Consider the following 16,077-nt stretch of genomic DNA (forward strand, 5'->3'; position numbering starts at 1 on the left):
ATGACCTGAGCTGAAGGCAGATGTTTAATCAACCCAAGCCACCCAGGCGACCCCTGGTCAGCCATTTTCAAAATAATGGTTTGGTGCCCTAGTAACCTCCAAAGGTGACCCAGTTTTCAACTATTGTTACAACTTTGTGGATTTTTATTGTATTTTGTATTTCAATCCACTATTCTTTTTTTTTTTTTTTTTAAAGATATTTTATTTATTTATTTGAGAGAGAGCATGAGAGGCCAGGTCAGAGGGAGAAGCAGACTCCCTGTGGAGCTGGGAGCCCTATGCGGGACTCTGGGATCGTGATGGGAGCTGAAGGCAGTTGCTTAACCAACTGAGGCACCCAGGCGCCTCCTCCACTATCCTTTCTCTATCCTTTCTGATGCTCAAGTTGCTCCATCTTTAAGTTGGCTCCTGGGTCCTTGTGACATGAACTCACTCTCATTGCTTCCTTGCTTTCAGACACAAATGGTCCAACCTCATCTTATCCTTTCCCTGTCACTTTAGTGGGACAGTCTTGGTACTAGGCTGGGCCTCACCACTGGGCTGTGATTGCTTCAAGAACTTTCAGTGGAAAAAAACTATGTGATACGTGTTTTTCAGAAAAAGAAAAATAAATCACAGTATTTTACTGGTATTTACTATTTTAATATACAATTGCAGGGTTTTTATTTAGGTCTTGTATCTCTTTGTGCTGAAACTCTTGGTTTGTGATTTCCCTAACATAATATATGCTCTATCATCTATAAATATGCAGTTTCAAAATGGTAGCACCAATATCACTGTTAAAAATAAAAATACTGAATGCAGTTTCAGATTTCTTTGTGATTGTTTCGTCTGTAGGAAACATAGGATACATTTCATTAGGAAACTGCATTTAAAACTGTGTTTTAAAGTCACTTGAAGAAATTCTATATGTGGTTTTACTTCCAGCTTGATATAGTTAACTCTTAGTTTTAAGAGGGTTTTTTCTTTTTCTTCAGTTATAGGAAACACCGAAAGGATCTAAACGTAAAAAGTATAAAACAAGATACAGATCTAGGTGCCATCACTATCCAGCTCCCTACCACCACTACAAAGGGAAGTGACTTATTAGTTCTTGGTATAACATACTTTCTATGGCATTAAAAACAAAAGAAACAGATGCATATTTTTTTTTTTAATTTGTTCCCTTCCTTCCTACACAATAGTTAGCATACCACAGATCCCATTCTTTACTTCCTCTACTCTAGAATATAGTCTACAGCAATCGTCCTCAGTTCCTGTCACAGCTGTGTAGGATTCCATTGTACGGAGTTTGTACCACAGGTTCCTCCATCAATCCCTCAGTAGAGATTTAGGTGGCCTCCAATCTTTAGTGGTTATAGTGCTGTAATGACAATCTTTGGACATACACCATCTCAGATTTTTGCCAGTGTGTCTCAGATAGATTCTTAGGAGTGAGACTGCCCAGATAAAGAACAAACTCATATTTAATTTTGCTAGTTATTAACAAATTCCACCCACAGGAATTTATACTTTTCAGAGTGCCTATTCCCCACTGTGTCAGCAACAGTGTATTGTGTAACTTGGATTTTCCCCACCTGATTAGGTAAGAAATGGTGATGTCTTGGTAGCTTAAATTCGCCCTTCCCTTAGTAGGCACCCTCGTGTTAAAGGGCCATTTGCATTTTATTTTCTGCAAACTATCTGCTCATATCTTTTTGCCTATTTTTCTTGCAGTTTCTTAAAGTTTCAAAATTCCTCACATGTTAGAGCAATGTATGCCTTCTTTAACAAATAGTGCAAATATTTTTGCCAGTTTATTTACTTTTTAACTTTGGTTTTTTGGCCATCCAAAACTCTTTCAGTTAAAGATGCAAACTTTTCCACTTACTGCTTCTGGATTTTCAGTCATAGAAAAGTGTTCCCTCCTCTCAGATCATAAAGGAGTTGATACATATCTTCTTGCAGTTACTTAAGGCTTCATTTTCACAGCTGGGTCTCTGATCCATTCAGATTGTATCCTTGTGCAGTGTGAGAAATGGATTCAGCTTTGTTTTCTTCTGTATAGTTAACCACATGTGTCTCAACACTATTAAGTCTTCTCCATCAATCACATGCTTCCGTTATCATATACTAAATTCCTGGATTTTATATTGTTCTTAGTAATGTTATAATATCTAATAGGGTTATCCCTCTTCCCTCTCGGCTCTTTTCTGGGGCTCTTCTGGCTAGTATTGTTTATTCTTCCCAATAATTTATACAGGAAAGAACTTGTATTATTGGGATTATATAGAGAGGGACCCCCCCCTATATATGTATAATATGTATAATTATGTACATATATAATATACATCTATATAAACAGACATCAAAAGTGTTTTCTAAATAATATTCTGAAACCAACTCTAGGCAAACTTTTTTTTTTGAAATTCGTTTTAGAAGGAAACAGACATTGCACTAAGGGCCTCATGAACCCAAAATAGCCCCTGTATGGAGGTCAGCGCAGTGCACAGCAGCCTCCCCTCCCAAAGCCAACAAGCGTTACTGCATACCCACTGGATCCATGGTCCTATGGTAACTAGTATAAACTGACTGGGCTATACCAAAAACTCAAGAAAATATACAGCAACTGACTTGTTTAACTATCACAGTAAAATTTATTCTGTAAAATAAAGTTGAAGTATGGTGTGTACAATTTAGCAAAGATCAAATACTGTAATAGAATTTTTTAAGGAAACATTTAGCACCCCCTGTATTTTTAGGAATTTAAGGATTGTGACCTTCCTGGCTAGATCAATATTCACAAAATTACATATTCTATAACCCATGGGAAAATTTAACTTTTAAAATGAATTATGACAATATTTCTTAAACATAGCAAAATCAGTTGGTAGGAAAGAAAGTTCCACTTGACATTTGGGTACAATTTTCCTGAATCCCTTCGCACATCTGTGGTCAGAAACTCCATTTACTAAGTGAACTAGTAACTTCCCTCCAAGGGCTGAGACCAAGTTTCCTTTGCAGAAACTTTCCTGTACAAGTGAAAACTGTCACTTACCCAATTAAGAGAGACTGGAGAGTATGTCAAAAATAGAAAAATATTACCCAAATTATTTGTGCCACTTGAAGGCTTGTAGCTAGCCCTCTAAGATACTAAATAAAAAGTACAGGCTACTTTTGTTTGTTAGGTAGAGGAATATGAACCTGTCTTGGCTCTCATGTTGCCTTTTGCAGTAACCTAGTTAAGGTGCCAAGTGAGACAGACTGTTCACTGGGAAGCTGTTGTGCTTCAGTATAATTTGCCTATTCCTTTGTAGGGAAGACAACGTTGATGTTTCTGGCAGTTAATCCACAGTGATATAACCTTACATTTCCTAACTACAGATTTCCTAACTAACCATTTAAAACACCAATAGTCAAAACCACTAAACCTTTATTTGCATATAAACAGTTCACTCTTTTTATTTACAAAACCACCTTTCTCCTAGACAAGCAATGTTAGCCAAAATAAGGCAAAGACGCCTTGTTGATGACAATACTATTCAGTTTTCTTTTTTGGAGGGTCTTCTCAGCAGCCAGTTATCACATGGCAATTTTCACAGTTTCAAAGAAGTTTTCTTCATTTTAAAACAAGAAAGTGTTACACCTGATGGTAGTTATTGTCAAATAGTTCAATCAACCTTATATAGCTTTTATAATATAACTTCAAGTATGTGTATTATTTAACCAACACACACCTCAAAAACAAAAATCCAACAACCAAACACTATCCCATTTCTGGTGCCATGAGACATAAGAGCACCACCTATTTTTCTGTTTTAGTGGTTAAAAATGGAATCCAGTTTTAGCACCCATCTATAGGAGTTAGAGGTTAATGACAATATATGATTGGCTTACTGGAAGGTAGCAGTCTTAATATCCCCTCAGAAGGACATCTGTTTCTTACGCTGCATCCTTGCTCACGGAAAAGAATAGTATTAATGGGGGTCGGGGGAAACAACACACTTCTAGTTAAGGCTTTTTAGTACTTAAATCACTTAAATACTAATGTCATATTTCCCTGAAGCATAGAATTATGTCACATATAAAATATCTTAAGGAATTATGTGGTTGCAGATACATCAGGATAGACCACACTTAAAATGTTAAACGTGGCTTAAATACAGAACAGAGGAAAATCAGAAAAATTAATGCTAGTGATCAAAGTCCCATCTTTTTAGCCAAAATGGTATTTCATCACTCCATTTCAAAAATGAAGTGAAAGATTCTAAACAAGTGATAACTTTTCACATTAAAAACACACAAAACTGTGATTAACTATATCAGTTATTAGACATGGTAAATAGAAGCAAAGAAAATAAAGTGCACCATTACAATATATAAAATTATAGACAGTAATCACCTTTTAAAATTGGTAATATAGACTGAAATATAAAAAGTACCTGTCATAGCAAAGTTAGATAAATGAAAAAAATTTCAGTTGAAAAATTATAATTTTTCAGTACAGCAGAGGGGCAAATAACCTTTTATTAAAGCTATTAGATTTGTAGACTCTTGAATATTTCAATTTTGCATAGGAGAAAGGAAAGCCATTCTTCTAGAAGGCACTAACTGGTTTAAATGTGCAAGCAACTTCATAAAGAAAGTATGTGCGAAGTATAGTCAAGAAGACTGCTGGTTCTGTTATTTTATTCTTTACTCTGCACGGGAGACTGCACAGTATTGCTGAGGAACTCTATCAGTCAGCAGGCTCTCCCATATCCTCTTCAGTGTTCTCAGTCCACAGTGTCACAGATCTCCTTTACTTTCTGGTTGAAGTCTTCTGGTTGATCTGCATAGACATAATGCCCTGCCCCAAGAATGGCCTGAGAAAGGAAAAGGAGTCCAAAGGTCAGTGAGCAAAAGCACTTAATAAAACACATAAGCAAAGACATTTAGCAATGAAAGAGAAAACAGCTACACAGAAATAAAACATAAAAGAATGAGCAACTTTCATGTATTTCCATCAAATACACAATCTGAGAAAAGAAAAATCTATTAGACCTTACTAAAATTTTATATGCAAAAAAAAATTCCAAACTGACCACTAATGACTGGGCCAGCAAATCAAAATGAATCAAGTGAGAACATGCTGCCTTGTGAGGTGGGAGTGGGACAGGTGCCACTGGCATGTCCCACTCCCATCTCAGAGATACCACGGCTCTAAGGACAGGCACGGCCAGTCTGGACATGAAATTTGTGTGGGTCAAACCCTGTTCCACATCACAAGTGACATCAGGTCCTGATGGAGGCTGGAAGTCTAGCTCAGATCTGAAAACACGGTGGAAGCAAACATAACACAGCAGGCTTCACCTACAACTGAAAACCCAAACTAAGCCACACACTTACTATTGTCTTCACATATGAATGTGGTCGTAAAGACTGGATGCTGTTGCCAGAATTGCCATCTATGCAGGATCGGGCGCCGTAGATCACCGAAACTGGAATGTCAGGGTGCATTTTACCAATTCGCTGGAGCATTGGCCTTTTTGCCCATCCATAAGGAATAGTCATATTTTTGAATGCTGTCTCACCACTTAAAGAAAAGGAAAACAACACACATATGACTTCGAGGGATGAGTATGAACTGCACCCCCACCTCCATGAAAAACACTCATGTTTAGCTTCTCTCCCATTTAAGAAAAACCTCAGTCTGAATAGAAAATAATATACTAGAGTGTATAAGAAACAACTCCCACAGAAGATACATGCTTTTGTTTGATAAACAAGGATGCTCTGAACTCTAGTGGATTAAAAGTCACTCTCTTCTAAATCAAACATGCAACCCTATCATTAAATTCCCTGTGGGGAGAGCTAAATTTTTTTTTTTTCCCCTACTGTAACTTGTTTCAAATGTAGAAGGTAACTTTTCAACATGTGCACGGCACCAGGTTTTTACCTGTTATAGTTAAAACACCAGTACCAAGATAGAAATGTGGAATGTGTATTTACATTTTTAATTTTCTATATAGAAAGACATTTAATGTTTAAAAAATCCTTTCTACCTAGGGAGAGACTATGTCTCCTGGAGCTAACCCATTCTTAGAGACAGCAAAGGATTCAACTACAACATGCCTGTCATGTGCCAACTAACTAATCCAGAGCCATGCCTCTTCTGTACTGCCCACACATCCAGGAGGGATTTCCTCTGCCTTAACCAGCCCAGGGCCAGGCACCAGGCAATGAGACCATCCCTATCTCCTAGAGCCCACCGCAATTGTTCAACTACCCAGTCCTAAACTGTCTGCCACACCCCTCCTTGCCTTTCCTGAAGAACCCAATGAAAGTTCTGGCTTCAACTTTCCCTTTTACTGTTTTCTGCCACCTGACCAAAATCTGCTGCTTCCCTGAAACCCTCATGGCATTCAGTGACACTCCCCTCCCCCCACCCAGAACCCGTGAGTATAATAAACTTTGCTTTCTCGAGCCTTTGTATCTTTTTCCTTTGCCTACACTTGACTGATCAGCACATGAAAGAGCACACAACACTTTGCAAACTCCCAGGATAGACCCACTTCGCTGTCACTTCTGTTTCCTTGCAGTACTAGGCACAACTCTGAACTATCTGTTATGAAGAATTCAAGTTCTACCACAAGAAAGACAACAAACCAGCACTACACAGACACACGTAATCCTGAAATGTAAGTGAATAAAGCATGAAGACCAAGCAGTAAACCAGATGATGTACCTGGAGCTCAGCACTAAAAACTGTTGGAACAAGTCAGTAGCGTGTGAAGTCCTTATCCACCAGACCCAATGGCCTAGTGAGCCACAAAACATCAGTCTCTTCAGGACCCCAAAACCTCTCCAAGCTTCCTTCACTCTTGGCGGAGAATCTCTAACCTACTTTATTAAAAAGACTAAGGCTATCGTTCCACCCCAACAGCTGCCACAGCCTCGACCCTTTAATAAAGCAAGTGTGCATGGTCTATGCCAAAACTGAGGGAGGCTGGCTCTGCACCTAGCCTCTCGGCCTTGTACCCCAGCCTCCACCTTGGAAAGGCTGAGGTACCACTTCCAGGTCCTGAAGTATGGCCTATGGCCCACCTACACTGGAGTCATCTGAAGCATTAAAATCATAATCTGAAGCATAAAAATCAGCCCAGGATCACCGAATCAGTCTTAGAAACAGGGCTCGGGAATCATATATTTGACAACCCCAGCAATTCTGGTACATCATGAAGCATGAGAACTGGAGCTCTCCTCTGCCTACACTGTGCCTGACCCTCTCCCTAGCAACTCCGGCATCTTGTCTTCCAGGCTCCTTCTAGGTCCCCACTATCTTCAGGCTGTTTTCGCCACTGTTGTCTTATATCTAATGTCCATAAGTCATATATTTTAAAAAATAGGAAACACCTCTCTTTGTTTGGCCCTCCTTCTCCCTGTGGCTACCATGTTCACAGGCTCTTCCTCCTTCTTTCTCCCCTCTTCTAATCACTGTCAAAATACCTGCAAAACCCTCCTCCCAGTCTTCAGCCTCACTTACTCTTCACCCATGTAGCCGTGTTTGTCATGCTGATCCAGGATCATTAAAAAGTGCTTGCCAAAAGAGGGGTGCAGTCATCATGTGAACTGGAACCATGCTGACTGGCATCTCCCATGCACTTGGGGAGACTTAATACCCTTTCGAACAGCAAAGGTTTCTAAGAAGATCCATGGTACAGGAAACATCTACTTTTGCACTTCAGTCGCCCTTTTTTTGGTAAAGTATGCATACTCAATTTGGAAATGCTGTTTTACTTGAAATTCTTCTTTACCTCTCAACTCCAGCTACCTCCTAGAGGTACCTAGGACCAAAGCTTCCTTAACTCATCCATAAGCACTTCCGGGGAAGACAGTACATCCTGCTTAGTCTCTCATCGGCATCTAGTAGTGTTCTACAACTAGGCACTCCATGCATAAATAAGTAAATTAGAAGTATTAATCAGTTAACTACTGATAAAATTATCCTAGAGTCCTCCCATGTTTTCAAAGAAAAGTGCAACACACCAACATAGTAAATTCAGAATCCTCACCCTTACCTTGGAGTCTGCACATTACAGTGGTAGATGTACTCTGTCACCGTGTCATCTTCAAACATTGACGAATACTTCCGTTTGAAATCGGGCCTTAAACGCTGCACTAGACTTAAACCTAAGTAAGAGGAAACAAATGTTTTAAATTATAGTTAACAGACTAATAGAGAAAGGTTTTGTGTTTGCTTATAGAATGTATGTTATATGCATACAAATCTACACGTATTCAAGCGTATACTTTAGGTAGAAAAGAGCACAGATCCTAGAGGCTGCAGTCCTCATGTGATCTGGAACCATGCTGACTGGCATCTCCCATGCACTTGGGGAGACTTAATACCCTTTCGAACAGCAAAAGTTTCTAAGAAGATCCACGGTATAGGAAACATCTACTTTCCAACTTCAGTCGCCCTCAAGTTCCCTAAGAATTAAAATAAGAGATAAGGAGTATTCCATATTGCCTTACAGAAGTGCTTCAGGAGCCCAAAACATACAAGTTAATTTTCTAAAACTTGTTTTTGTAGGAAAATAAATTCTATTAAACATGGCAGGCGAGTAGAGCAGCTCAAGTTCACTTATTAATTTGTATCTCTCCCATAATTATAACACATTAATATCCAAATGAAGCAAACTGGAATATACAAGTCTTTCTGTGCAAAAATAAATCCAGGGTTTCTGCTTGGGACATTGCCAATCCTCCCAGCTAAGGACATCCACTCCTGAGGTGAGAGACAGGGGCATCCTTTCCCCAGAGGAAAAAGGATGAAGAGTAGAAGCCTCCATCTGGTCATTATTTTCCCTCCTGGGGCCCCAGGGGCTAGTCAGTTTCCCTTTCTGCTATCACTGCCCATTATTCTAGCAAAGTCTTACTTCTTTCCTGGCTCTCCTTCCTGCCTCTGAAGGAACTGTACAGCTCCACAGAAAATTCTTATGATGCAGTTGATTTTCTAAATCATGTCCCACCGTGACTACACACAAGCAGTAGTGGGAGACAGAGGGCATGGCATGAGAGGGCCCTTCCTAGGCATCCTCCCTCGTCTCCTAGTTTCTTTTCATACTTTTCTCTTCCCATAATTGCTCCCTGTGTAACTGTAATCAAGCACAATTCATTTATATTTCAGGACTGCACAGACTAAATGAAGTTCTTAAATAGTCCATCAAAGGAGGACCAAGTACCTAAGAGGAATGACTCTACTCGGGAGGGGTGAGGGGTTGGGGGTGGGAAAGAACGGCTGTCTGTCAGAGCACTGAGGGAGTGTGGTGTGGTCACCCATCCAATCCCTGTGCAGTCCCATGGCTCTCCTTATCCAAAATGGAGGCAGTAGGACAGAAGAGCCAGAGGAGACCATTTTCCATTCATTCCTTTCTTCTTGCTCAGAGTGCTGCTTTGCGGGATGGGGCTTCCTGCCATAGCAGCCATCAAACACCATGAGGAAAAAGGTCAAGAGAATCATAGTTGCAGGTCCAAACCCCAACGTCAATGAGCCAGCTACTAGAAGAAATGCTAAAACCACCTGCCTCCATCCTGCTTGTTAAGGCAATAACGAAAGGCCCTATGGTTTAAACCACTTACGTGTTCAGCTGCTTGAAGTTAAAAGGACTCCTCACTGATACAAGTTATAAGAGGGACAGTGAAGGTCCAGACCACCATCACTGGTAACAATGAGGGAAAGGAGAGTCCCTGGGCTTTGGCATGGAAACAGAGCAGCTGAGAGTCAAATGAAATTAAATCAGACACTAAACACTGGTACTTCAAAATGGGACCAGAAACACAAATCAGGAGTCCCCAAAATCTCTGTGGAAAAGGATGATTTTATCTTCTTAACACTCTGACATTATGGGGCAAGAAGGGAATCTGATAATGTGATCATACCTGTTATCCCCACAGGCAATCAAGTCAGGATCTGTGATCTGCCAGCTGGGTATCCTCAACTAGCCAAAGGCTCTCTAACGTCACCAACAGGTCAACATGCAGCACTTCTCCCCATGCTCTGGGTTGACTAACCCCAGGGCTGCATTTCCCACCTTCTCAGTTTTGCCAATTACCTATAATATTTACAATATAAAGACTCCTCTTTGAGATGATCCTGGTTTCATTATTTTTATGAATGGGCTGATATTTTTTAGGGGAGGAAAAAAAAGTAATTCAGTAATTCAGAGGAGGAGGAGAAAAAGATTCAGCTTGCTTTTTAAGATTTTGACTAACAATGGTGATCAGTATATACTCCTCTACTGCCAATCTGTAAACATTTTGCCTTCCTAGGACACAAATATAAGCACTCACCAAAGGGTCCTGCAATCCTGAGGCCAGCTAAAGGATTAAAGGGAGTCAGTGCCGCTCCCAAGGCTCTGATCCACACAGGGATTGGTCTGTCTTGATCAGCAAGGTCTGGTCGCTCAGGAAAACCCCAAGGCTCCACCAGAATGAGATGATTAACCCTGTTGGAGGAAGAACATATATATAATTTTATTTGGCAAACTCACCCTAGGACTCTAAAGAATTAACATAATTTATAGAGCAAAGGTAGAAAAAAAACCACCTTCCAAAATTTCACATTAAAGAGAAGATCAATAGCTGACCAGTTATATCATGTTATTGCCTGTAAACTTTCCGATTTGGTAAGACTTGAGAGGTGTATGATAGGAGGACAGCTTCATTTTTCATATATGTAAATGTGGATAAAAAAGGGTATGTGGAAGGGCACATAACTGTGTGGCTACTCTTGAGGAATGGTATTCATTGTTGAAGCTACCCCCGGCAGATGATACAGATCACTGACAACTCAAAAAAGCCCAATGGTTCCATGCAGCACAAGGCTGACACTGCAGAAATGACTAAAGAGTAATATTACACTTATAAAATAGCTTCAGATGCCAACAACAGTTCTCTCCTGTAAGCCAATTATTCTAAAAATGTAAGAGGCATTAGCACTTTAGGTGGGTTCAAAAGGACTTTTAAGGCAACTTTTCACAAACACAGAGCTAATGTATAATGTGGCAGAAATTTCTCCTAGCTTGGTGAACATGAGCACATGGGCAGGGCTACCCACAGTATCATGATATACTGACCTCAGATTCTATTCCTAACCCTTTGCTAATTTTCTTCTTTACTGACCAAGGAGATAGAAAATTTTCAGCCAAATCTCATATAAAATTGTTTTGTATCACTAATAGTTCTAATTTTTCCATCTTCTGAAAACCTCTTCCTGCTAAGGGAAAACCAAAACTATCAGCAATACTTCCATGTGCCTGCATCACGGTATTACAGGTCATTAAGATTCTAAATAAAGCATAAAGGTCTTCATGACACAAATGATATTCAACTATAACCAAAACAGCCATCAAATGCCAGCAAAAACTTACCAAGGATGAACGGACAATGCTTTCCAAAGTCATAACTGAAACCAGAACATGGGCACAGATGGCTATTATTCCCAAAACAAAAGGTTTTATTATTTTTGCCACCACAGACAAGGATAAGTTAGTAATGAGTCTTTCGCTTTGACTGCATTTTCTCAAACAGAAAGCTTTAGAGCACGGACCTACTGCACAGAGCTCCAAGGGCCCTTGGAGCTCAGCCCAATCTTTCATCTCATAGATGAGAAGGAAGCTGAGATGCACTATGTGACCTGCTCCAAGACATGTAGAAGTAGGGCTTAAAACCCCCATTTCCTGACTCCCGTATACTAACTGATGCCAACAAGTCACTGGGTAGAAGGCTCTCTTAAGAACAGACCAAGCAACATAAGATAACCTAACAGTAAAGGTAAAGCTTAACTTTTATCAACTCTAGGCCAGTCCTAACCCTACTCTAGATTTCAAAGCATCTGTAGAATGTAACTACCAATCTGTGTGGAGATAAGTGATAAGTGAGATTTCCATAAACTTAAGAGTGCCTTCACTCTTAAAAGTTTTAGGAGAATATTTTCTAATAGTGCATGGGAAGGGGGATGGAAAGGAGTTTATTTTTTAATGGCAGAGACTAACTGATAATGACCTCTCCCTAAACTCCTGTTACTCCAGTCTATAGTGAGATCTGGAGGAGGGAAAGGGGAAGGGAAGGCACGCCAGAGGTCTGGGTGGGATTAATGAAATAGTCACCTAGTTGAAAGCAGCAAAGATTTCCGATATATCAAAACATACTTTACCCTGAAAGATAATTAAATTTTGTTATGAATTTATTTTGATATCCTGCCCAGTTTGCTCTCAGCTCTTACCTGCTAACCCAAGAAGGGAGAGGACAAAGGAAAACATGAAGGAGGGGAAGTCTCATCTATCTCTAGCTAAGTGACTGTTGTTTCCACCTTCGTTTTAGCTTGCCTAGTTTGATATGGATCTTCAAAATAGTGCCCCTAGATAAAAATGCCAGTTTAACAAATCATGCAAAGTTTATATAGTAAAGAAGAGGACTTTAAAAAAGTGGCTCAGTGGGTTGAGCCGCTGCCTTCGGCTCGGGTCATGGTCCCGGGTCCTGGGTTCGAGCCCCGCATCGGGCTTTCTGCTCGGTGGGGAGCCTGCTTCCTCCTCTCTCTCTGCCTGCCTCTCTGCCTGCTTGTGATTTCTCTCTGTCAAATAAATAAATAAAATCTTTAAAAAAAAATTTTTTTTTTAAAGATTTATTTGACACAGAGAGAGTAGGCAGAGAGGCAGGCAGAGAGAGAGGAGGAAGCAGGCTCCCTGCTGAGTAGAGTCCTATGCGGGCTCAATCCCAGGACCCGGGGATCATGACCTGAGCCGAAGGCAGAGGCTTTAACCTACTGAGCCACCCAGGCGCCCTAAGAAGATGACTTTTTTTTTAAAGGAAGTGAACTGACCCAACAATTTTTCGATCTGTCTTCAGCTTAGCATGGTGCTTAGTACATAGTAGGTGTTCAGTAAACATATGGAGTATTGTGTTTTTCCAGGTTTCCTTTTAGTCCCTGTCTATAAGAATATACAAATTTTATAAACTATATTCATAGGGGCGTCTGGGTGGTTCAGTGGGTTAAGCATCTGACTTCAGCTCAGGTCATGATTTCAGGGTCCTGGGATCCAGCCCCATGTTGTGCTCCTCACTCAATGGAGAGTCTGCTTGTCCCCTGCTCATATTCTCTCTCTCTGTCAAATTAAAAAAAAACAAAAAACAAAAAACAAAAAAAACCCCCAAAACTATATTCATAGAATAAGCTAGGATTTAGTCCAATCTGATTCTTCTGGTCCCCAGATGACATTATAACACCATTATTTCTTATAGGAATCTTGCAGGTCACTACCTATTAGTGGGTAGGAAAATTTACTCAGAGTCAGTCTGCAGTCTTTTTTAGTTGTATAATTTGAAACAGAAAAATACGTAACAAGCCTTCCATGACACTTTTATTTCAGACACACACACACATATATAATTCTTATTGAGGGGTTATAGTCAAAAAAGTCTGAAAACACTTTTTTAAAAGCTCTGCAAAATTGTCTAAACTGGAATTATATATCATCTGCATCATTACATGTAAAAGACCTCAGAAAATAACTGTTGCTTATTTTGGTTTTAAGACTCATTAAAAAGATAGACCATATGGAGCACTTAGGTTGTGGCTACTGAATAATAAATATCTAGTAAATGTTAGCTAGTTATACTAGCAAAACTAGGAAGACTACTAGAGAAGACTTTTTTTCAGGGAGCATGGGAAGACTCACATGGAGCTGGAACCATGTGAGCAGTGAGTAATTTAATTTTTATTCTTCAGGAAAGCCTGATCACAGGTTTTGGCTCACAGGTTATGTTGCACCAGACCAAGTTCTCAGGCTATCTTCTCACCAACTCTTCCAGTGAAAAGATTACCTCTTCTTCTGATATAATTTAATTTGTTTTAATGTATATCTAAACTATTATAGTAATCTAGATCTAACACTCTAATATTCCACAGCAGGTAGCCTGATGGGATTGTTAGTTCATACCCAGAGGTAAGGAATGGGTCTAACCAGACAGCACACTTGAGTCATCCTATCAGACATCTTTGTCAAGAAGCAAGAGACTGATTCAAACTACAAAGGGGTACCTGGGTGCCTCAGTGACTTAAAGCCTCTGCCTTCGGCTCAGGTCATGATCACAGGGTCCTGGGACAGAGCCCTACATCGGGCTCTCTGCTCAGCAGGGAGCCTGCTTCCTCCTCTGTCTCTGCCTGCCTCTCTGCCTACTTGTGATCTCTGCCTGTCAAATAAATAAATAAAATATTAAAAAAAAAAAAAACAAACACCAATGACAGGAAAAACAAAGAACTGGCAGAGCAGGAAAAAGAGAATAGCCCATCAGCTTCTAAACACTTAAAGAGGCATTCCCCTTCAGGTTAGTCATCAGAGCAAGTCTTGAATTTAAAGACGGTGAACAGTGAGCAGATTACAGCCTAAAGGGCAAAGCAGTGGCTAACATCTGCTCCAAAATGCTGGGATAGCTGAGTCTGAATGCTAACAAGGGTATAATATATAAACCTGACTTTCATGAGCTTTAAAGTAAGGCACCAGGCAGAAATAATACAACAAGAACACTCAGGCTCAGATCCAAAATGCACAAGAGAATCTATAGGACACATTTACACAACAAGGAAAGGAACAAGGAAAAGGAACAGTAAGAACTCTAGTTAGTGTACAGGCAAGGCATTCTCAAAATGAAGTTAGCCCCAGGTATTTCCCATTGGCTCTGAGCCTCTGGGGGGAGAATGCAGCAGGTCCAGAGAACAAACAAAAGATCTCCAACTTCAGGTCAAGTAGAGCAGCCTTTCTTCTAGAGAGAGGAGGACAGGAAACACTCAGCCCACTCTGTACAGTCAGGAAATAGAGCCAGGCAGGGCTGCAAGGTCCGATGATCTCAAAGTCATTTTGTGCAGAAGTAAAGACCAGTTTGTAACCTCTTCTATTGTATCTATTCTCTTTGCTAAACACTTTCTAAGTTAATAAAACTTTCTATAGTCTCCTTTTCCTTAGTTTATAACAAGGTGTTTATGGTGTCCTGAACAGCAGGGGCCAGAAGGAAAGGAAAATTAACAGCAAAAAGTGAGTGCACACACGAAAGAAAGGAGATAGCGTATTGGGCTATTCACCTTGGCTTGGTCTACTCTCTCCCCAGGCCCACATTAAGGGATCAGACATTAAAGGATCAGGCAGAATGGCAGCCCATGACACCTCAGACCACGAATGGCCCTACTGCTTGTGACACAGCACATTAATTTACAAGTGAAACTACAATGGCATCTCTATTACACATCACAGTAAGAGAACGGAGATGAACAAAGGTCATTTGAAGGGATGGAACATGGGAATCAGGCTGGGGCCCAACTACAAACCAGTTCCTAACTTCTCTGCTCACCAGCCACATGGCCTTTCCTGAATGGCTCAGAAGTCTACATAGCAATTTCTGTCCCCACTGCATAGAATGTACTCCTGCTACTTCCCTTTGATACTCAACCTCAGCTTACATGGCACCTCTTTAAGGTACCACATTGGGCCAGGTTCTCATCAAGAGTTCTCACAGACCTGTTCACTCCCCTTCACAACCCTCAACAGCTTCCTACTCTTCGGGTGGTTAAGTTGTGTCTCTTCCCCAGCACACATTAAGCCTTCTAAACACAAACAGTCACTCGACATTCTTTAAACACAACCGACCTACAGGAATATAATGTTAATGTTAGAGGATTTTAGTCATCACCAATATTTCAATGGAGGAATTATCCAGGTGCTTTTACATAAAGCATCACAGTTGCTGAATGATCAGTTTCCAACCATATCAAGAATCAGCCACTGCCACAAGTTACGCCATAAAACCACTTCTGTGGACAGAGGCATTCTGCTGCTCATAAAGATGAAGCACCCGGGCTGACCTAATGTACCAAAAATTAGGGAAAAAAAAATGGATTGGGTTTTACCCATTCTCTAGCAAAGAATGCTTCCTAAACAAGTATATTAGTCTAGTAAACTAGGCACTTTCATTCTTCTCCTCAAACTGTCCTATAAAAATAAACTAGGAAAAGGGGCACTTGGGTGGCTTAGTTGGTTAAGCCTCTCTTTTTTTTTTTTTTTT

At 40.3% G+C, this 16,077-nt stretch overlaps 1 protein-coding gene across 1 annotated transcript in view; it reads right to left on the bottom strand.

The window, feature by feature from the left end:
• Positions 1 to 2,620: 2,620 nt before the first annotated feature.
• Positions 2,621 to 16,077, bottom strand: part of LOC111159069 (abhydrolase domain containing 5) — a 35,689-nt gene continuing 22,232 nt past the window's right edge. Inside the window, 4 exon segments of the mRNA XM_022521451.1 lie at positions 2,621 to 4,844; positions 5,368 to 5,554; positions 8,040 to 8,151; positions 10,315 to 10,469. Of these exon segments, the coding sequence (XP_022377159.1) occupies positions 4,755 to 4,844; positions 5,368 to 5,554; positions 8,040 to 8,151; positions 10,315 to 10,469 (544 nt within the window). The 3' untranslated portion in view covers positions 2,621 to 4,754.

This window comes from Enhydra lutris, unplaced genomic scaffold (assembly GCF_002288905.1).
Source record: "Enhydra lutris kenyoni isolate GAN:26980312 unplaced genomic scaffold, ASM228890v2 scaffoldscaffold66, whole genome shotgun sequence".
Lineage (NCBI taxonomy): Eukaryota > Metazoa > Chordata > Mammalia > Carnivora > Mustelidae > Enhydra > Enhydra lutris.